Source organism: Arvicanthis niloticus, chromosome 7 (assembly GCF_011762505.2).
Source record: "Arvicanthis niloticus isolate mArvNil1 chromosome 7, mArvNil1.pat.X, whole genome shotgun sequence".
Taxonomy (NCBI): Eukaryota; Metazoa; Chordata; class Mammalia; order Rodentia; family Muridae; genus Arvicanthis; species Arvicanthis niloticus.
In genome coordinates, this window is record NC_047664.1 from 73,336,491 (window position 1) to 73,359,288 (window position 22,798).

At 37.2% G+C, this 22,798-nt stretch overlaps 1 protein-coding gene across 1 annotated transcript in view; it reads right to left on the reverse strand.

Annotated features, from left to right (window-relative positions):
* Window positions 1-837: 837 nt before the first annotated feature.
* Window positions 838-22,798, reverse strand: part of Nfxl1 (nuclear transcription factor, X-box binding like 1) — a 41,602-nt gene continuing 19,641 nt past the window's right edge. The window contains exons 13-23 of the mRNA XM_034508193.2: window positions 18,806-18,926; window positions 18,433-18,592; window positions 17,558-17,649; window positions 14,344-14,365; window positions 13,801-13,941; window positions 12,061-12,227; window positions 10,653-10,722; window positions 4,771-4,875; window positions 2,924-3,010; window positions 2,102-2,155; window positions 838-1,160 (exon numbers count right to left, since the gene is read on the reverse strand). Of these exons, the coding sequence (XP_034364084.1) occupies window positions 987-1,160; window positions 2,102-2,155; window positions 2,924-3,010; window positions 4,771-4,875; window positions 10,653-10,722; window positions 12,061-12,227; window positions 13,801-13,941; window positions 14,344-14,365; window positions 17,558-17,649; window positions 18,433-18,592; window positions 18,806-18,926 (1,193 nt within the window). The 3' untranslated portion in view covers window positions 838-986. The remainder of the gene's footprint in view (window positions 1,161-2,101; window positions 2,156-2,923; window positions 3,011-4,770; window positions 4,876-10,652; window positions 10,723-12,060; window positions 12,228-13,800; window positions 13,942-14,343; window positions 14,366-17,557; window positions 17,650-18,432; window positions 18,593-18,805; window positions 18,927-22,798) is intronic.

The window sequence follows — 22,798 nt, forward strand, 5'->3', positions numbered from 1 at the left end:
AGCACCTGGGTGTCTTAAATAATAACAAATATTCTTTATCACAAATTTGGTATGAAAATTTTTAATGAAAACAATCAAAATTAAATAGCAAAACTACTTTAAATGACTTACAAATCTATGAAATTTGGCTTATTATTTCTCTATCAGTTTGATTTCACAAAATGGATTATTCTCAGCTATAATACATCAAGAATTACAGTAAAAAAAAATGGAATCAAGTACATAAAGCCCACAAGCCCTGTGCTTGGCACATATTGCTCATAAATATTAGTTTTCCTTTATTATTATCATAAAAGGATACACACAAGGTTTACAAAACATGCCAACATCAGTTAAAGCTTCTTGCACCACAAAAAAACCCAAACCCTCCCCACCCCCCCCCCAAAAAAAACCAAAAACCCAAAAAAAACAAAAAAAAAACCCAAACCAACCTCCTAAAAGAAACCTAGTCTGGCACTTGTTTATATTTTCTGAGGAATATGTAGTGTAAAATTTGCTTCAATGACCAATAAAAATTCCTCTTTGATAAACTAACCTGAAATCTAACTATAAAGCTTCCTGTTAGATCTTAAGATTCTTTTACCGAATCACTTCTTTAAAAAAGTAGAAAGTTACATGATCAAGAAAAGTACCCAGTAAGGGACCAGAGAAATATCCCTGTTGCTGCACATATGGCTCAGTTTTCTCTTTGAATGGACATATCTGATGAGAAAGACTAACTTAATACACAGAGGTGCAAGGATAACAGCTAAGCCTTCTGACCTGTTTTATAGCTTCAGTCATGCTGACTGTAGACAATATCTCACTGCCCCTGGGGACTGTACTGATTCAGATAACACTAAACATCCTGTCCTACCTATAGCCAGACAAGGACACAGAGAGGAATGTGAATGTGTATCATGTGCTACAGTGAACTATTTCTAACATCTGAAATTGAACATTTATGTAACTCCAGTCTGAGGTATGTCAGAAGATTGAAAGGATCATTAATCCACACCATGGAAGATGTACCACACAAGCACTGCCCCCACAACTGCGCACACTGGAAGGAGGTAGGACTTATACTTCTGCCAAGGCGAGAGCTCCACAGCCACTTCATCTCTTTTCCTGCTCTTCTTCCGACGGCCCTTCAGTCTGTTTTCAAAAGCCTCCAGTTCAGCCTGAAGCAAAACAGTTTCATTTGTATTACAGTCAAAGAATACACTGATCTGCAACTCTATTTAAATAGAAATAAAACAATTTGAGAAAGGTTTTGATAGTAACAGTATAATAAATATATTAATTCGATTTTAAACAACAAAAAGCTTCTCATCCATTACTGACTGTACCCAACTAATGCTACAGTGTAGTTAGGTAAGCAAACAGATGTGCCTACAATAACGCCATCCTTTTATACTGCAAGCCTGCCTTTGATACTGAACATGTAACTGACAACAGCTTTGAATTTAACACGTTTTTATACCCCAAGAGCACCTTCTTACAAAGGCAAAGATGCTCCACATACAATGTTAGCCTTTTTATAATATAGGAAATAAGAATTAGTGGCTTATAGCACAGAAATCCAAATGAGTAAAACAAATAAGCCGCCTGACTAGACTCTTTTCTATATCAAATAGGACCCACCTCATCCCCTTGTGCCCCTCTCTAAGATACAGTAAAATTCTTTAAGGGGAAAATGCTTCATGCTTTAATGCAAATGATTAATTTATGAGGAATAGAAACTGACTGTAAAAGAAGATAACCTGGAGTGTCAGTCATTGTCAAATGTCATCTTTTATCCTTTGGTAAGCACTAAGTTCCTATACAGTACACAGTCGCTGATCAAAGTAAACATGTACTATCTACACAAAATAGTTGGATTGAAAAAATAGATATTTTCATTAACATACCCATTTACTGTAGTCATAAGCTACACTTAAAGACCATCTATCGGTGGACTTAATATAAAATGACATTTGTCAACAGAACAAATCAGAATAATTCAAGAGAACTTTGGTATACAGAACAAACTCGATGCTGTGCTGCTTTTGGTTACCCTAGACCACCCCCGCTGCAGGTTGGACAACTATAGAAGAGACAAGTCTGCCCATCTCTGAGGTACCTGCTGTCTTCGTTTTTCTTCTTCCAGAGCAGCATTGGCTTCTGCTTCTTTAATCTATTTACATTTAAAAGTAAATTAACAATTAGATATCAAATTTTAGTAGATTTTTTGGCATCTTTCACCCATGTTCTACTAATCCATAGCAACTTTTGGTTATTTTATATTGGAAAGCCTATGAAGAAATGCAAATATTATACTGGGAAGACTTATCAAGGTTCCATCTAATAGATTCAGGATGGTTAACATAATTTATATTTGTGCTATTCTTGTTAAAATTTAAACATTTCCTTTTATCAGCTATCAGAGGTTATATCACAGTTCAAGCCGTTACGAATCTGTAACTAAACACTTTTAACTTTTCCTCTTAAGCTACCATATTAAGAATCTAAAATCAATTATTGATACCACATTTTCCTAGAGTAGAAACTGATCATTTCCTTCAACTGAGTGTCTTGAAGGCAAAACTTTGAATCAATAAAACCAATTATTTGTGGACTGGTCAGTGCAGTAGGCATAGTCAACACTAAAGGCATCTCAAACAGTAAAGCAACCCCAGATCTATGCCTGCATATTTTAGCCTAATTTTCTGGAGGCTACTGTACCATGAAAACAATTGGCTAAGGCCAGGGCAAATACACTGGTGTAAAAGACAAAAAGCATGGACAAACAGCAAGCAGTAAAACTACCTTGGAGCTCAGAATGGACCTATATGAGCAGCCTTTGTAATATAAGCTCAAGTGGCTTTAATAAGCATATGCAAAATCAAAACAAATGGAGAAAAAGGCCCTTAGTACATTAGGACAAACTCCAATGAGACATCACCTCAGACGCTTTCCGTTTCATCTCCTTGCATGTTGCATCACATTCCACTGAAACCTGATTTTCACGTATTTTATTGCAAGGCAATTCCTACAAATAACCCAAATTGAAAAACTTAGTCAATTTTTTTTTCAAATCACAACTATTTGCCAGCAAATAACCTAACAGGTGAAGGTTATAAATGTTGCAATGTTGCATTTACTAAACATTGTATATCTTAGTTTAAATGATTACTCCTTTATTTTCTGTATTCTTTTTTTAAAAATTATCATTCTTTTATCTATCTATCTATCTATAGACTATCAATCAATCAATAGATAGCTAGTTTTTTTTTTTTTTTTTTTTTTTTTTTAAAATTGGGGGTAGGTGCACATAAATGCAGTGCTCACAGAGACCAGAAAACAGCACAGAATCCCCTGGAGCTGGAGTTACAGGATATTGTAAGTGGTTAGCCATGGGGTCCTTTGCAAGAGCAATATGCTCTCTTAACCACTGAGCCAAATTAAAGAGATTCCCCTACTCTACAAGATAATAAAAACCATAAAATTCAAACAATCAACTTAATAATTTACTATATGCCTCTGTCAACTCAGCTGAATTTTGTTTTTATCATTAATATTTACTGTTTCTTATTACTCTTCCAAAGCTTCCAGGAAATGTTCTAGAATGTTTTAGAACAGTATTGTCCAACAGAGCTTTCTGAGACCAGGGAATGCTGTCAGCTGTCTAGCACAACAGCACTAACCCTGTGTTGTCTTCACTAGTGTGACTAGTGCATTGAGAAGCCAAATCTTCAACAGTACCTCAGCTACCTCACTATGCATTTAGTGACGCTACCCGAACAGCCAAGGTCTGCAGTTGTCCTGAAGAGTTATATACCATTCTTTCAACTATTAACATTTTTTAAAAGTTCCTATAAAAATCCTTGACTGCTTAAGTACTAATGGGTGGGAAATTACACTTGGACAAGACATGATATCTCACAAAACTGAAGAGTTGTCCAGATTGGAAATAGCTTGGCAAATGTTTTCACACAAATGTGGTCAATTTAAATACAAACTAAACACAAATTTAAATAGTTAACTTATTTACTATAGAAAAAATAAAGTGAAAAAATATAGAAATAAAGGAAATACAAGAGCCACATAAAAATAACTTCAATAAATGTCTGTTGCATGGAAGAATGAAGAATTAATGCAAAGAGAAAGCAGTTAGGAAATGACCACAAGAATGTGTTAACTGCAGCATAGTCAGTCAAGGCAAACCAGAGCGTAGGCAAGCAGTCCACAGCGCCTGTCTGAAGTCAAGGGAGATGAGAGCCGTGTGGAGAGCTCTCCTTTCCCTCTCAACTCCTGTTGAATGTCTTCCTCATCCTTAGGCTTTCACTCTCTATTCTTCCAATAACGGTTTTTAATCTTAAAATCATTATTTCTAGGTTTGTATTATTATATGAGGTTGTGACTATAAGGTCTTTTCAATTAATTATTTTCAAAGGAGAATACTAATAGCAAATAAAACCTTCATATAAAAGGACAACAAGCCTAATTCCAGACCACTTCTTAATCCATAAAACTCACTTTATCACTCACACCAGTTAGAACTCACTAGTACTTTTCCAACAATAGGGTCTTAAGCTTGATTCAACAGAAAACTATCTTTCTTCTGTTGTGAAGTTACAGAAAATTGGACCACCAATGCTGATTTTTTAAAATGAGGATTTACAGAAACAACTAGGCTTAGTTTAAGTATAGTAAAAAAGATTCTTAAAAAAAAAAAAAAACCCAAAAACTTAAATTAAATCCAAAAAAACTATCAACAGACACAGGAATTCTAACATTTAAAATACTTACCCGTTTTATTCTTTTACAAGGGCATCTAAGTTTTACCTTCTGGTTGCAATTAAAGGGGCATTCACCAGGATGACACATCTCTTTGCATCTATGGCCACAAGGAAGCTAACATGACAAAAAGCAATGGGTCATTTCCTTTCCTCACTAATGGTTGTTTTCACAGAATCCAACATACACAGTGCTAACTAATCCTGAATAGTAGATAACTGGCCCTTCAACGTTTTTCTTTTGGCAGATTATTATATTTATACAAATTTATTTTTATTAGAAAATTTTAATATTCTGAAGCTCTACCTTCAAGAGTAGATGTTACTGTCACAGTGACACATTGTCATTACATCCAGGTGACTAAACCAATGAAGGGGAAATCAATATAAGTGATGTATGACTTAAAGCACTCTGAAATGGATTTATGTTTTTCCCGTCCCATAGTCCTGGAAATGAGAAGACCTGGAGCAGTAACAGAACCATGTGTGAACAAGTCAGCCTGGCTAACTTGGCTAACTCGGATCGCTGGGTGAACACATGGAGCTCAGGAACACACCCTCTCCCTTACATTATTGCTACATGAGAAAGGAAGCTTTCTTGTCACCATCACGATTGCTTTGCCTTTCACTCTAAAACATTTATCCTTGACACTGGACTAACACATATAGATAGTCAAGACAACTCAGTAATTGCCATGATGTCTAAATGTTCCTTCTTTATTTCCTATCTTTTTATCCTAAGTCTTCATATGAAACATTCTCTTTTACTCACATCTCATATGTCAATTTGAGATCAGTGATTCAAAAAGTGAAAGAGAATAAAGGTAGACAAAACCCACTGAAGGAATCATGACTACAGTGTGACCCTTCACCGTACATTCCTGTAATGCACTAGAGGTTAATCAAAAAGCGGGAAGCACCAAACTTACATCACATCTTGCTGATCCTCAGTCCCCACACTTCTCAGAACTCCACTGACATGTGAGTCTCTAGCTCTGATCCCAAACTATATATGTCTTCCTCAAATTCCTTATTTGACCTTGACATCTGATCTATCAGTCTGCAATTCTCTTGCCTTTCCCTAGTAAGAACTGACAGGAGTCTTGAAATAGGGCCCATCCAGTTCCCCTATTTTTTTTACAATTATTTATATAAAATATTATTAGAATTTTTTACTATTCTCAATCTCCATTTCATAGTTGATGTCAGAGTCACACCTTCGTTGGCTACTTCAGCTTCCTGCCTTATATCTGTAGCTGCCTATGTCAAGACAATTCCTGAGGGGCTGTGCAAAAGGAACAACAGACAGCTTTGGAACTCATGGAACGAGGTCTACCAGTTAGATAACCACGATGGGTGGGTGTGCGTCAGAGACAGACACCTGAGGACTTCATACTGTGGTGGAGTTTTGCTTGTTTCTCTCTCGTCCCTTCTAATCTATGAGTTACATGAAAACTCTAAGGGGTTTTCCAGCCCCTCACTGGCACTTACAATAATAGTGACTGATCTTTTCAAGCATTGCTGCTGGAGCAGATTAATGATTCATCCATCACCCTCAGAAAAACCATAGTTAGCAATGACCACCATCCTTAGAAGTTGAAGATGTAGGCTGATAGTAAAGTTAGGTTGTTTTCATCAATGGCTCTGATATAGAAAATCTTAGGGAACATTTTTAAGCTCAGAAAGGCACATTCTTAATAGTTGAGCTAGGGATTTTTAAGGTCAGGGAACAAGAACAATGGCAGCCTAACTAGTACCAACTGTTAAGCCTTTCTTGCTAAAGCTGGGCTTGTAATCAAAATGATGATTAATTTCTTGTACCCATTTTTGCCCTCAGTTTCCTGATAGGATTTAATAAAAAAACTTGTTAATGAGTAAATGTGTACCCTGAGGGTTTAAAATAGAAATGACTGGGTTTTGTTTTTTTAATGGAGAAGTTTAGATTTATGATTCTTTTAAGATTTTCTTATAAGATTACTTTTTATGATAAATAATAAAAATAATAGATCCTTTCTTCATAACTGCAAATTGCAGCCTGCCAGTATAAGAAACTGGTTGAGAATTTTACCTTGCTTGGTTACACTTTGTTAATCTGTAACAAGTTTCTTAGTTATAAATGTATGTGGGTTCTTGGGAAAATTTGTTTTTTTTTTTTTCACTTGTAATACATAAAATATTTACTCACGTAAGAGTATTGGGGAATGTGTTTTTTTCTTACATACACTTATAATCATTAACTAGGAGAAAAATAGAATGTAACCACATTGTGATTTTTTTTGTACTTCTTGAAAGATTTTGCTACGATATATAGTCTGTGGGGGGAAAACTAGAGTTGTTAGAGCTTGCTCCTTGGTGCTTTGCTCCATCTATCCACAAAAGGCATGCATGTGTATATATGTAAAGTGGTTGGAGCTCTGCTCATCCACCCAATGTGTGAATGTATATATGTATGTATGTAGGTGTATATATGTATTATGTATGTATGTATATGTATGAACCTATTGGACTTTGTTGAAGCTTGCTTCATCTACCCAGTGTGTGCGTGTGTATGTATGTGTGTGTATGTGTTTGTGTGTGTTTGTATGTATGCGTATGACTTTTCCCCACTTTCTATTCTTTTTTCACCAGCCTCCAAGAAGTCTCTCGCAGACCAAAAAGAGTTTTTTGCCACCTTCCCAGGGAGCATTTGTCAGCCCCAGGCACTCACTGACTCTCTGTCCCACCTCAGTTTACCCTGAATATTGAAGATGGCTTTTATAGAGTCTTTTAACAACCAAGGTCAACCAGTCAGGGAAGAGGCAGGATAGTCATTTCAATGCAGAAACCAATTCTGTCAGGCTGCAGAGATCTGAACACTTGACTGTAAGCCATTTCCTTTAAACACTGTATACCAATGCCCAATGACCTCCCTTAAGACACCATCTTTATATGTATATCAGTAAGTGACTCCAAGTTAGTTCTATAGCTTGCAACTAGAAGTAAAATATATTCACTAGTACACTGTGCTGGTATGTCTACCAAACACCCAAAGGCAAAGTGTGGCCACAATCCTGAAGAGACACTCACTCACTCACTCACTCACTACTGATCAGGAATAAAATCGTAAGATAATACCCCCAAAGGACAATAATAGAAACTTTTGCATAATGAAAGTAGGAAAACCTGATAATTTTCCATAACTGGAAAATTCACTGATTATAAATTGGTATATCCATTTTGGAAATCAATTCAATAGGATTCACTGAAGTTGAAATTAAACATTTCCTGTGGCAATCACTCTGGAAATCAGTCTGGCAGTTCCTCTGGACATTACTTGAGGACCCAGCTATACCACTCCTGGGCATATACCCAGAAGATGTTCCGACATATAACAAGGACACAAGCTCCACTATGTTCATAGCAGCCTTATTTATAATAGCCAGAAACTGGAAAGAACCCAGATGTCCTTCAACAGAGGAATGGATACAGAAAATGTACATTTACACAATGAAATATTACTCAGCTATTAAAAATAATGACTTCATGAAATTCGCAGGTAAATGGATGGAACTAGAAAATATCATCCTGAATGAGGTAACCCAATCACAAAAGAACACACATGGTATGCACTCATTGATAAGTGGATAGTAGCCCAAAAGCTCACAATACTTAAGATACAACTCACAGACCATGTGAGGCTCAAGAACTAGCAAAACCGAAGTGTGGATGCTTCAGTCCTTCCTAGAAGGGGGAACAAAATACTCACGGGAGGTAGAGAGTGGGAGGGACTTGGGAAGAAGAGGAGGGGGAGGGGGAAAAGGGAGGAAGGTCAGGAAATTGAACAGAGATGTGTAGCAATGGGGGATGGGGAACTGGGGGTGGCCACCAACAAGACCCAGATGACAGGAATGTAAGAGGCTCCCAGGACCTAACAGGCTCCCAGGGAGAATATTAGCTGAAGTACCCAACAAAGGAGAGAGAGAATCTGCAGAGACCATATCCAGAGGTTAAGCAAGGCTGGGGCCCCAGTTGGGGGATGAGGCCACCCACTCATCTCCAAATTTTTAACCCAGAATTGCTCCTGTTTAAAGGAAATACAGGGACAAAGTGTGGAACAGAGACTGAAGGAAAGGCCATTCAGAGACTGCCCCTGTAGATCCATCTCCTATACAGACACCAAATCCAGACACCATTGTAGATGCCAAGAAGTGCTTGCTGACAGAAGCCTGATAATAGCTGTCTTCTGAGAGGCTGTGCCAGAGCCTGACAAATAAATACAGGAGCAGATGCTTGTAGCCAATCATTGGTCTGAGCATAGGGACCCCAATGGAGGAGTTAGGGAAAGGCCTGAAGGCAGCTGAAGGGGTTTGGAAACCCATAGAAAAAACAACAATATCAACCAACCAGACACCCCAGGGCTCCCAGGGACTAAATCACCAACCAAGGAGTACACATGGAGGGACCCATGGCTCTAGTCACATATGTAGCAGAGGATAGCCTTGTTGGACATCAATGGGAGGAGAGGCCCTTGGTCCTGGGAAGGCTTGATGCCCTAGTATAGGGTAATGCCAGGGTGGTGAAAGTGGGTGGGTGGGAGAGGGAATACTCTCATAGAGCCGGTTGGGGTGGGGGGGAAGGAAAGGAGACGGGATGGGGGTTTGCAGAGGGGAAACTGGGAAAGAGGATAACATTTGAAATGTAAATAAATAAAATATCCAATAAAAAAAGCATTCCCTGTGGGCAAGGAATTTCATTATTTCTATGTGCTTACAGAAATCTGTGCGTATACAAAAGCAGTGAGTATCCATAGCAGTTATTTTTTGGTAACTCCCAACTAGAAATAATGTAAATATTTATCCATAAACTACAGAGTACTAACATGATAAAATAAATGGACAAACATAACAAGGAAATCACAAAGTATGTGCTTTTTAAAACAGCAGGCAGTATGTAGCCACACACACCTGCAGCCAAAGCTGTAAGTACAAGGCGACTATAAGGGACAGTGACATGGTTCAGCAGGTCAAACTGCTAAGGATTCATGACTGAGCCTCACAAGCTGAAGTCTATCTCTAGAACTTACACAAAGGTGGAGGAGACCAATGCTACAGAGCTGTCACCATGGCATACAAGCACCCCCTGCAGCTCAGTAAAAATTTTAAAAAATATAAAGTGGTGGTAACATTTAGAATAGAAAGAAATGCAGGCCAAGACTTTGATAGACTTGTGAGATAGCATCAATGCTTTGATTTTTTTTTTAAAGATTATTGTTGTTTTTAATGAGGTAGAATAATAGAATACTGACTTCCCGTGCTAAATAATACATATATGCTATGTACATATATGTTTTCCTCCCCTGTCTTTGGTTGGTGGGCTATAAGGGAGGTTAAAGTGTTTAAGAACCTTACTAAAGTAGATTTTGAAAAATATAAACCTACAAGTGACATCTTATTTTGAAAACATTATTTTAAAAACCTGCAAATAAGTAAAACATCAGACACCCAAATTAATCATACCTAAAGTCTATACAATTTAATGGACTTATAAACAGAATTAGCATGTGAAATGGAAGCTGTGAGCTAAAAACACCAAAACAAAGAACAAGATCACATCCTCACTCAGGATCCACAACCCTTCATATTTAGTGTTTCTCCTTCTCTTTTTTTAAATACTGGACCTTCATATTTTACTTTTAAAAAAATCAAACGTACTCATGTATACACATGCACCTTGTTTTTGTTTTTAATAATCTACCATCTAGCTGCCTGTGAAACAGTTTTTAAGCCCCTAAGTCAGCAGAGAGGAGCATCTCCTGAGGCATTTGCTGACAGCTCAATTCTATGGGCGCAGAAAGGACCCGGCTAGAGCATCCACCAACAAGGAGAACTCCCAAGTTAAACAACAGCTACAGCTTACCTCTTTGGGGCACTGGTTTTTGCAACAACTGAGGAGGTTCTTTTCACTTACATCAGCTGTGGTTATTTTTCTAAAAATAGAAAAGTTTTGATGACATTCAAACCCAAATCCAGTTTTTCAATATGTGTTTTCTAATGTGTGGTCATAATTCCAAACATACCCATAAAAGTATCTTTTTCCCCCCTCAGAACACTTAAATTATGTCTCAATAACAATTAACGTCAACTCGGTCGCCATGGGGGCCGGCGAGAGGACTCAGCAGGTAAAGGACTTGCTGCACAACCCGACACGCTGAGCTCAATCCCCAGAGCCCACTTAGAGGTAGAGGGAAAGAACTGACTCCACAAATTTGTCATTTGACCTCCACATGTATCATGGTGTGCAATGCACGCACACACGCATATACAAATAATAAAAAAAATTCTGAGAGAAAATAAAAACATTCAAGAATAACAAAAAATTAGATTTCTAAAAATTATATGCAACTACTTTGAAAAAACTATTAGAAAACTAAATAAACTTAAAAGCATATCAAGCAATTTCCAAGCAAAATACGTATTTTCAAAATTAACCATGAGTTCTTATTATTCCAAAAAGCTGGAAAATACTGAAAACCAGATGGAAAAATTCCAAAAGGAGACAGAAACTAGTTTGAAGACACTCCCGCAAGCCTCTGATTTCCAGAAGCCTAAACTAAAAGTGACAGCCATAAATGGTAAATGATATTGGATCTATCAAGAAGACAATGGCATTTGCCCCCTCTACATAATGTACATTTTAGGTAAGGAAAATAGACAAAGCAGATACCATTATGGTAAATTCTGTAACAAGAATTTTTTGTAATAATACAGATCTACTTTTTAAAACATAACTCAAAAATTAAAATCAAAACAAAAAAGCCAGGCAGTGATGTTGCACTACTTTAATCCTAGCACTCAGGAGGCTGAAACAGGCATATCTTTTAGAGTTTGAGGCCAGCCTGGTCTACCAAGCGAGTTCTCGAACAGCCAGGGGTACACAAAGAGAAAGAGACCCTATCTCAGAGAAAAAGAGAAAAAAAAATACCTAAGCAGCTATCAACAAGTCAAATTTCTATCCAAAAGATTCTTGGGTTTACACATCGTCATGCAAATGCTCTACCATAGGGGTACTCACATTTCTGAAAGCAGTGATGTAACTTTTTACCTAGCCAATCTTTTACAAACCCCCCCCAAAGCAGAGTCTGGCTGGCTGACATCAGAGTGAGGCACTGGAAGGGAACACTGCACCTCCTCCTTTCAAGTCCCCGCTGAGATGCTCAGCCTCCAGCATCTCAGCAACACCAGATGCTGTCTAAATATTATAAAAGATTCTTCCAGAGATGTCACCTAATAATCATAGTAAAGTGAGTACTCTCCAGTCTACTTACCTACATTCCACATACAGGCTTGTGATCTTGCAGTGACATTTTATTCTAAGCATCTGGACACAAGGAGGGCATTTTCCAGGGTGACATGGCAAAACACAAGGATGAGGACAACCTGCTGGCCGTGACTTAGAGCACCCTTCTTCACAGTGAAGGCATTCTGGGCCAGCCTGAAAAGTAACCAGGAAATAAATCACCAGAATACCTAGCACTTCCACATACTAAGATTAAAAAGGTAGATACCCCACTAGAACAAAGTACTTCTGTAAGCCCCAGAAGTACAATTAATAGGGCTGGAGAGATTGCTCAGCAGGTACAGTGTTTGCTGCATAAGCACAGGGACCTAGGTTCAATCTCCATCAAAGATGGAGCCATCTCCAAAGCCAGCTATGGAGGCATACACCTGTATTAACCAGGAAGGCAAAGACAAGAGGGGCCCTGGGGCTTGCTGACCAGCTGGTTTAACCAGCTAAAAAGTTCCTAGTTCGGTGAGATACTCTGTCCCCAAACAACAATGTGAAGAATGATGGAAAAAGATGTCTGATGTTGGCCTGTGGTTTTTGCAGACATATATGCATACACAAACATGGACATGCAACCAAATAAGAGAAACTCCATTAATAAAATGGTACCTGTTCTTAATCTTAAAAATCAACCAAGATAAAAATAACAAGACTGTCAATAGGATTAGTATCATTTAAATACTTATGCCTATAAACTTCAAGTCAATCTACCTCACCTGTACAACATTTCTGGCCATACAAAGTATTTCTATGAAACCTACAAATTGCTTTCTAGAAATAACTACCAACATCAAAAATATCAAATAAAAAACTATCAATACATTCTAAATCAACAAATACAATCATCACTAAACTACAGAAACAAACTGTTAACATATAATGATGTAGACATATAACTGAGGTTAGAGTCTATCAAAGGTTAAACATTTTAACTGCCATATATTATTTTCAAGTATTATATTGAAATAAAGTTTGTAAAACAGCAACAGATATAGATACAAAGACTTAAAGGTTAAGAATTTATTACGATGTCCTAAATGAAGTCATAATTACAACAATGCTATCGATGAAATCTAATCAGGGGCTAGAGAGCAGCTCAGTAAGAGCACTTCCTGCTCCTCTAGAGGGTCAGTTCAGTCTCCAGCACCCACATTAGGCAGTTCACAACAATGTGTAACTCCAGCCACAGGGGATCCAACACTTTTTTGGGGAATTCAGTGGGAACATACACACTTGAGAACACATCCACACACAGACACATATACATACATGCATAATTAAAAAAAAATAAATCCTTTTTCTAAAGAAAGCTATTTTTGGTATTTAGAATTTAAAAAGAACATTTCAAATCATTAAAAACTATCTTCTATAGACCATTTGTCTTTTGTTTTGTTTTTGAGGTCTCATGTTGCTGTGGCTAGCCTGAAGCTCAGTATGGAGATGGTGCTGCTTGAGCTCAAGCCCTAGAGCGCACATAAAAAGCTGAGCAGTGACCCATGCTTAGAATCTCACCACTGGGGAAGCAGAGGGAGGCAGACCCTGGGAATCCTCTAGATAGTCACTCTATAGTCTACTTGGTGAGTTCCAGGCCAGTGAGAATGATGGTCTCAAAAATGAAAGTGGGTAGCATCTAATGCGGATGTTAAAATACTTGTGGTATCATTTTTGAAGTGTTTCAAGAATACAGTCAGCATACACGCTTCTGTCCTAAGGATGTTACCTTATTTTTGTCAGTATAGCCATCAACTTCAGTCACTTTGTGGCATTCTTTTATACACGTATGATTCTGACAGCGCAACATTCTTCCACAAAGTCTCTTGCAAGAATAGGGTCCTACAGCATGGCATGGTAGTGGGCTCACCTTAAAAATGAAAATAAAACACAGCCAACTAGCACAACACACATCTATACACAAAACGTTCTGCACTTCTATATCTAAATGACTAATTTGAGATCAACTTTCACAATGGTCTAACATGTTTCCATTAATAATATTTATATCAAAATTAAGTACCTATCAAAGCATTCCTCTAAAAATAGATGCCAAAAAAGAAAACCTGTATTACTGAAATAGAATCTGATATGATTCTATAGTGAACACACAGAAGCTAATTCTCACATAAAAAGCAATGTAGCTTTTTAAAAATTAATAACCATGTGCATTCTTTATAACATTGACAGACAACAAGTTATTTTTTAACATCTCTAGGACAAAAGTGACTAAGATTACAAGCTAAACTTAAAGATTATACCAATAACTCACCTCATGCTTCCCCAGACATTCCCTGCAAGAAAAAAATAAAGTGAAAACATTATAGATTCTTTAAGAAGGGTGTCTAAAACAAATATGCTAACTACACTAGCTTCTATGAAGTAAAAGTTAAGTACTTAGAAATAAGCAATTATAGTAAATACAGAATATAAAGTTGACACACATGGGTCAAGTCTTTGCAAAAGAGTAGCAGTGAGTAACTGGGACATGCAACTTATTTACAAAAGCACACACAAAAATAAAATGGGCATAAATCTAATTCTATAACTGAATGGCATGACTTTTAAAAACCATAAAATGCTGAGAAGAAACTGAAGGGTTTAAATAAAGATTCCATGTTTAAAAACAGAAAGAGGTGTGTGTGTGTGTGTGTGTGTGTGTGTGTGTATATATATATATATATATAATTTAAAGTCACATTTCTTCCCAATTTCATCTATATTCAACACAATTACTCAGATGAAAGACTCAGCAGAAAGTTCATGGCCAGCCTCAACTCTATATGAGTTCTTACAAAGCAAGGTCAAGGCTAGCCTGTATTACATGGTACCCTAGCTCAAAAACCAAAACAGACAGACAAACTTCTAATATTTAATCTAAAGTCTATGTGGAAAAAAAAAAAACCAACAGCAGACATGAAGCACCCAATGCAATCATGAGGAAGAACAAAGCTGAAGGACTACCATGCACTGACTCAAGACTCACTACAAAACTACAGTTATCAAGACCATGTGGTACTGATGAAAGGACAGAAACATAAACAAACCAGAACAAAAAGACCAGAATTGGGCTTATACAAATAAAATCAGCTCATCTTTGACAAAAACAAAGGCAAATTTTCTTCTCAACAAATGATAGTGCTGGGACAAATATATGTCCACTTAAAAAAATAGGCCTTATTCCTTTCACAATGAGGTCAAAACAGATTACAAACCTAAATACAAAACACAAAAGTATAATACACAGGATAAGACCTAAATAATCTTGGGTGTCAAGATATCTTTTTAGAAACAATGTCAAAAATATAACCCATAAAAGTTCTAATTTCCTAAACTTCACAGAAGGAAAAGGAGACACAGATGAGTAAACTACATTTGGAAAACATATCTGGTAAACTATACAAAGAACTCATGCTTAATGACAGACAAAAAGCAAACCGCCCCATTAGAAAAATGGTCAAAGACCTGAACAAAAAATAAACCTTATCGAAACAACAAAAAATTGCCAAAGCGACATGTAAACAGACGCTGGGCAGCAGCCATTAGGAAGCTGTAACTTAACAGGCAATACCTCCACGCATCTAACAAAACAGCTAATGTGCCAACAGTGCCCTACGCTAACAGAATACAGAGCAAGAAAATCACGTCCAATGTTGATGAGAATGCAAACTGCCACATGGCAGACAATTTGACAGCTTCACACAGCTAATACAAATTCATCATATGGCCCAGCAGTTATGTGCCTGAGTTCTTATCTAAATGAGCTCAAGTTATACACACCCAAAAATGTATACATAAACATATATAGTGGCATTATTTTTAAAAGTAACCAAAATGTCAACAGGTGAATAGGTGCAATCACTCATGAGTATATGGTCAAAATAAAATGGACCAGTGAATTAGTAAAGGAAAAAAGAGGCACACAGTTGAGAGTGGGAAGACAGGAATGGATCTGGTAAGAGCTGGGCAAGGGAGAAAGGCTGAAAGCATCCAAATTCAATCCATAAAGTTCTCAAAGAATAAAGTAATATATTAAAAATAAGTCAACAATGAGATGTCCAGGCAGTGCAATAATGTTATTCAGTGTTAAAAAATTTGAGTTATCAACCCATGAAAAAAATACAGTGGAACCTAACTTCCTAAGTGAAGAAAGCTAAGTATGGAAAGGCTCCACAATGCATTGCTCCAACTAGAGTGTACGGCAGTCTGGGACAGACAGACCAACCACAGAAAGCCCAGGATAAGAAACTCCAGTTCTAACAAACACTTGAAGAATTCACACTAATCTGCAGTTCCCAATTTTTTCAGGAAACCTAGTATTTCCATGATTATAAAACCAGAAAGAAAAAAAGGACCTCATAAGAATATAAGCTAATAATACTAATATTATAAAATTATTGGAAATTTTTGTTTTTTTTTTCTTTTCTTCTGTGTAAAAACACAACAAAACACCAGGACCTGTCCCCCAGACTATTCCAGACCTCAACTCAATAGGCAGCCCCAACTGGCCTTAAACTTGTAATCTTTCTGCCTCAGCCTCTTGAATGCAGGGACTACAAGCATGCTTACTACACATAAATTTAAAAAGTATTTTTAAAATATTTATTCAATTTTTATGTGTATGGGTGTTTTGTAGTACAGAGATACATATGCACCATGTGTGTGCCTGCTGTCCACAGAGACCAGAAGAGGGCATCAGATCCCCCTGAAAGTGTAGTTAAGAGATGGTTATGGTTATATGCATGCAGCATGTGGGTGCCGAGAATCAAGCCTAGGTCTTCTGTGAGCTATCTCTCCAACCTGTTCAAAATATTAACATACTAGTAAACTGAATCCAGCACCATGTAAAAGAAATTATGTACCACAACACAGTAGAGGGGAAGAAAAATGAGTTTTAGATATGAAGAAAATCAGAATTCTGTCTTTGAAAGATCCATACCCAAGATGTACCAATTGTTGATTTGGAACCTAAAGATATCAACCCTCCTTTCTAATACTATGTCCCTTCTCAGAACTGTTCCTTTTTCCTCTCTGATCCACAGTGTCTGCTCAAAGTATGAAACATTCAATGATTTGCCATTCTTCTATTCTTCCAGGTTCAAGTCCTTAAAACTCAATCTCCATCACTCCCTGATCAATCCAGGAAACTTTTCCTGGATTCCCAATGCTTCCTTTACACTTCTAGTTTGCCATCTAACCCTGGCTGAACTAAAAAATATCATACTTTAGTGTAGGAGTCACCAGGAAAAGTAACAAATAATGAGCTTCTTGGAAGTCATAACTGTCAGTACCTGTTGATATTGGAAAGTGCTAAAGGAAGACACATAAAACCAGACATGCATAGGAAGTTTAAGTATCATAGCAAACACAGCTAAGAAAGAATGAACTAGAACATGGAGACTAGCTTGCAGGTCAGGCCTAAAATGATGATGAAACCTAAAAGGGAAAGAAGGCACAGTTCATACTATGTCACACTCAGTTCTTACACAGGAATAGGAACTTGACACGGAGGACAAGGCAAGGCAGTCTGAATGAATGCTGGCTCAGCTGGTTGTTCCCAAGGGCCTGATGGCTGATGCTAAAAGTAAAACACAAACACTGTAAAGTCAGAGGCCTGTCCCATATAGCCTAAGAATCTAGGGAAATAGACCTTCTGCTCACACAGGCTGAACCCCATCTAAGTGCTCAACTAACTGTGCTTACTGAATTATTCTATTCCATCTGCATGTAAAGATCATTCCTATCCATACACACTCAATATTAAAAACTGAGGCAGATGCCAGGATTAAAAGCTACAACTAAGGCAGCAGAGCCTCCTTAACCTCTTATAAGCCAAAAGCAAATTGAGAAACACTTAAAACTTGAGCATCCCCCTGCTGAATGCCACCTCCCATATGTTCCTCATCACTTAGAACCTGACATATAGCCAGGGCTCAATAAATACTGAATAAATGAACAACAAAGTAAATTAAGAAATATTTATACTTCTAGCCATACTTGAAGGAAAAACAGACAAATTAATCTAAATATGATTATCACGCTATATTTACAAATACAGTAAATATATCCATGCCCAGAAATATGTTTTTGTTTATTAGTTTCTCCCCCAGCCCCAATCTTCCTTCCAGTCTTGAGTAATGAACCCAGGGTCACGGAGATACTGGGAAAGTTCCCACCACTGAGAAATACACCAGCCTTCATGAGCTTCTCAAGATAAAAAACCAAGTCTTGTTTTCCTCACACCCCAGGTCTGCACAGTGCTTAGCACTCTAAAGACACCTTTATCGTCGCTTGTTAAATAATCACTGAAGAAAACACACCCCACAGCAAAGAATTATCTCTCTGACAACATTGTCCTTACCCTGCCAGTCTGCTTTACTAACGCTTGATCATGACATGACTCGGGACACAAGTGCCCACATTTCTCCAGAACTTTTTGGCAAGGCTGATGACATGGTGGACATGGGCCAAAGTGACAGCGGTGTTTTTCTTGACTTGCATGATGACATGTTGATGGTCGACTAAATCAGAAAGTTTTTAAGTTACCTTTGACAACTGAACAATACATCTACAGAGCAATTATTTTAAATACCTTCTGAAATCATAGAGAAGGAACAACTATGAACATTACTTGAAAACACTGACACAAAATAAAATTAGAACACAATCAAAACTCAATATGAATTTCAATGTTAAAACATCAGGTATTGGGCTCTGGGATGCTTCATACCAACCTGCACAGCTCTTTGCACTTGGGTGGCCTTGTGGTCCGCTCTCGGCCACAGGGTACTGTCACCTTTGCACTACCACAGTTGCACTTCACATCTACCGTTTCTGGGCATGGATAGCAACTGCCTGAAGAAAAACCACAGTGGCTGACTTACCAAAATGCCCATCAATGGCTAATCAAACAGTACACTTGCACAATGCACAACATCATCACCTGCCATTAGAAAGCAGCAGTAATATGAACAATTCCTAGCATGTTAAGCAAAAGAAGCTATGCACAAAGGTTATGTGCTTCAGTGTTTGGTTCCACATATACAGAGGAAATAGGAAAAACTAACCTCTGTTCAAAATCAGGGGAGTCGCTCAGAGGATACAAGCTTTGAGAAACCCTGGTAGGGTTCTGTTTAATGATCTAGATTTAATACACGATCACATTCACAAGCTTCATTCAGCACTGCACACCTAAGATTTGTATACCCTTCCTCATGTATACCAGTTCTAAGTAACAAATTTAACATGCTACTTATTCAAAACCATATCAAGCAAACAAGTAGTTAAGTTCTTGCAGAATACAACACCAACAATGATCTTTTGGCCTGTTTTCATGCACACATCTAACTAAGAACATTATATTTTGATAAATCCCACCCCCCTAAACCCAGCAACTTTTCTCTCATGACCTGTGGTTGGCTATTAATGAGAGAGTATAGTCACTTTTCCATTATTTATGCTTCATTAAAAAACCAAATTCTAAAAATTTATCTTAGGACATTATTCTAAAATATTTTTCTTTTAAACATTTCCAAAAAAAATAAAATAAATAAAATAAAATAAAATGAATGAAAACTCAACTTTGGCAGGGCATGGGACAGTCTCATTAGCTGCCTCAAACTGGCCTCAGCCCCATCAGTACTGAATTATAGCTATGTACGGTAATATGCCCAACCTGAAAGAAGCCTTTCCACACAATCTACATGATTCTCCCCTAAGAATCTCTGACATCATCTAATGACTTTCTTCTTATTCTAGTTTTCTCAGACTAGAACTCCATCCAAAATGAAATAAAGAAGGAAAAAGTCCTCAATTAATTGAGTGAAAATGTTAAAGAAATTATTTCTCAGATATCAGGATCAAAAGAAATACTACACAGTAGTTAACTTGGTTAAAAAGAAAATCAATAGAAAATAATCTGGTGTAATGACTCTAGAAGTTAAAAAAGAATCACCCTATAACAAAATGAATTAACAATTTCATTTAAATAATGAGAAAATGAAAGGAAAAAAAGCATCACAGGGAAATGTTTTATTATAAAACTATTAACTTTATACATCAGGGTTCTAAGTATAATCCAGTGAAATTTCAATCTTGACAATAAAACAATTTACATTATTCTCATCTACATGACCAGGTTTCATTTTGATCTTTCCAAAAGAATGTTTTATTTTTCCAGTTAGTGGGGACACTGAAGCCGCTTTCATTTAGCCTATCATATCAGTTCCTGTACTTAACAACAGTTTCTAATCCACACTCAATAATTCAGAGAAGAACTTAACAATCTTATTGGCATGACAAAATTACAGCAACACTTTTTAAAAATCAGAGCTTGAAGACAATAAGAAATAATTTATCTAAACAGTCTTCCTACTGATCAAAATAACTTATTACAGAGACAGATATGGAGGCCAAATTAAGTCCCAGTAATTACCGTTTCAAAACTAAAAAGAAGACAAATAATGACTAGTGTGTTAACAGCCACAATGGGCAGGCTTCCAGTAACTGCAGAAGCACATAGCGACCTTGCACATCAATGAACCGTGTATCAGAGTCTCACATATTCACCATCAGTGTGCAGCGAGGATGCTCTCCCTAGGAGGTTCAGTATAATTCTGATTACGAAGTCAACTAGAGTGATGAAGATGATATAAAAGATTGATTCTCATTTGAAACTGATTTAAACTAATGTTCAGAGTGATACAATCATCTTCTAAATAATCGTTTTAGGGTCTAGGAAGATTCTCTGGGAGCTAATAAGCACTTTCACAATAACCAAAGTCACAAAAATATACAAAACATGAATCTGATCAAACCTCTAGACTGAACAACTTATCAGAAAATACAGAGGATAAAGAAACACTCAAAAACACCAAAGAGGCAATCTACAAAATCCAGACTGGGAAACCAAATGGCTACCTAATTTCTTCAAATAAATCAGAAGCCATTAAAAAAACAGTAATGGCCGGGTGGTGGTGGCGCACGCCTTTAATCCCAGCACTTGGGAGGCAGAGGCAGGCGGATTTCTGAGTTCGAGGCCAGCCTGGTCTACAGAGTGAGTTCCAGGACAGCCAGGACTACACAGAGAAACCCTGTCTCGAAAAACCAAAAAAAAAAAAAAAAAAAAAGTAATGAAGGAAATGGCAGCTTTAAAGACTATCATTCTGTATCAGAGGCCAGACCCATTCTTATACAACTTGTGAATCACAAATCAAATAAAAATTGTCACAAGAATTTCAACACCAAATGTTTTATTTTTTCAGATATGAATATTTATTTATAGATATGCTTCAAATGATAGGAGAAATGCATCTGGGATTTTTCCACTAAGAGTGGTGCTTAGTGCAGCCTTCCTACAGATACCCTTTAGCAGACAAAGTATGCTCTCTTCCTTTTCTACACAAATTGTTCTGGATAAAAAAAAAAAAATCTTACTAGATTACTAACGTTGGAATAAATCCACCTCACTGTGACACACTGCTGATTTGGACAGCCAATATTACAGAACAACTGGATGACAGGACGCCTAAAACTTTACAAACACATTCATTAGTTAGACTAATCTATAATTTGTTCTTTTTTTGTCAAGTAGTATAAAGTGGACATTCAATACACATTGATTTATACATGCCATGTCAAAAATCATGTGAAAACCAAGTAGCCTAGTTATGCTCCTGGTAAGGAGACTGTGCACTACTCACTCCCCTTCTCCAATCCTCACAGTAGTCAGACTGCTCACATAAACACCATCATTTGAAATATAACCTACATGGCCCTGTCCACACTCCCTTTCCCTAGAAATCCTATTTACTTGCTTGCTTGCTTTGCCTGTTTGCTTGTTTGTTTGTCTGGGTGGGAGGGTGTCTTGCCTGCAAATATGTTTGTGCACCATGTACATGCCCAATGCCTATAGAGGCCAGCCGAGGCCATCCAGTCCCCAGTAGAGCACAGTTAAATGGTATAAGCCACCAAGTGAGTGCTGAGACTCAAACCCAAGACTGGAATAGGGGATGGTGCTCATGAATGTTGAGCCATCTGTCTAGCCCCGCCTTCTCCCCAGCATTTCTTTAACACAGCATGTCCCTGGCATCACATCCTACCGTGATGTCCCTCTGAGCAGTCTGCACTATATTTTGTACCTATTGCAGTAATTGACTCTCATTTCCAGATGGCATGAATCCCATTGTTTCTCAGGTCTACTCTCAAATGTCACCTTTTCAGAGCCCTCTCCTTAGCAAGTTCTAAAACAATACACAGCATCTTTAGTTTTACTCTCATTTTCTTCTGCTTGCTACTACCTAACATCTACATTAATTTCTCTATATTCTACTGAGGCGGGGAAGTAAAAAAAGTTAGCCTGTAGGAGCAAAGACTTTGAATTATCACTATACTCTAGAACACAGGTTTTCAAAGAGTGATTCAGAAACCCTGGAGTCCTTGAAACCATTTGGAGGGGTCTGCAAAGTCTGACAAGTTTAGAATTTTCTAGAAGCTAGTGACACATAATATTAAAATAGAAGAGAAGCAAGGTAATATTAAAATTGATTTACAGATGCAGATTTGTGAATTAGCTACATTTTAACCAGCTAGACATAATAGATATTTACAAGAATATAAAATAATATACTCATTAGCATTTCTGAAGGAAACCTAGTTTTTTACCAAAAATAAAAGCCATGCTGTATGTATCAAAGTATAATGGAATTATTTTATATAAAAATAATTTG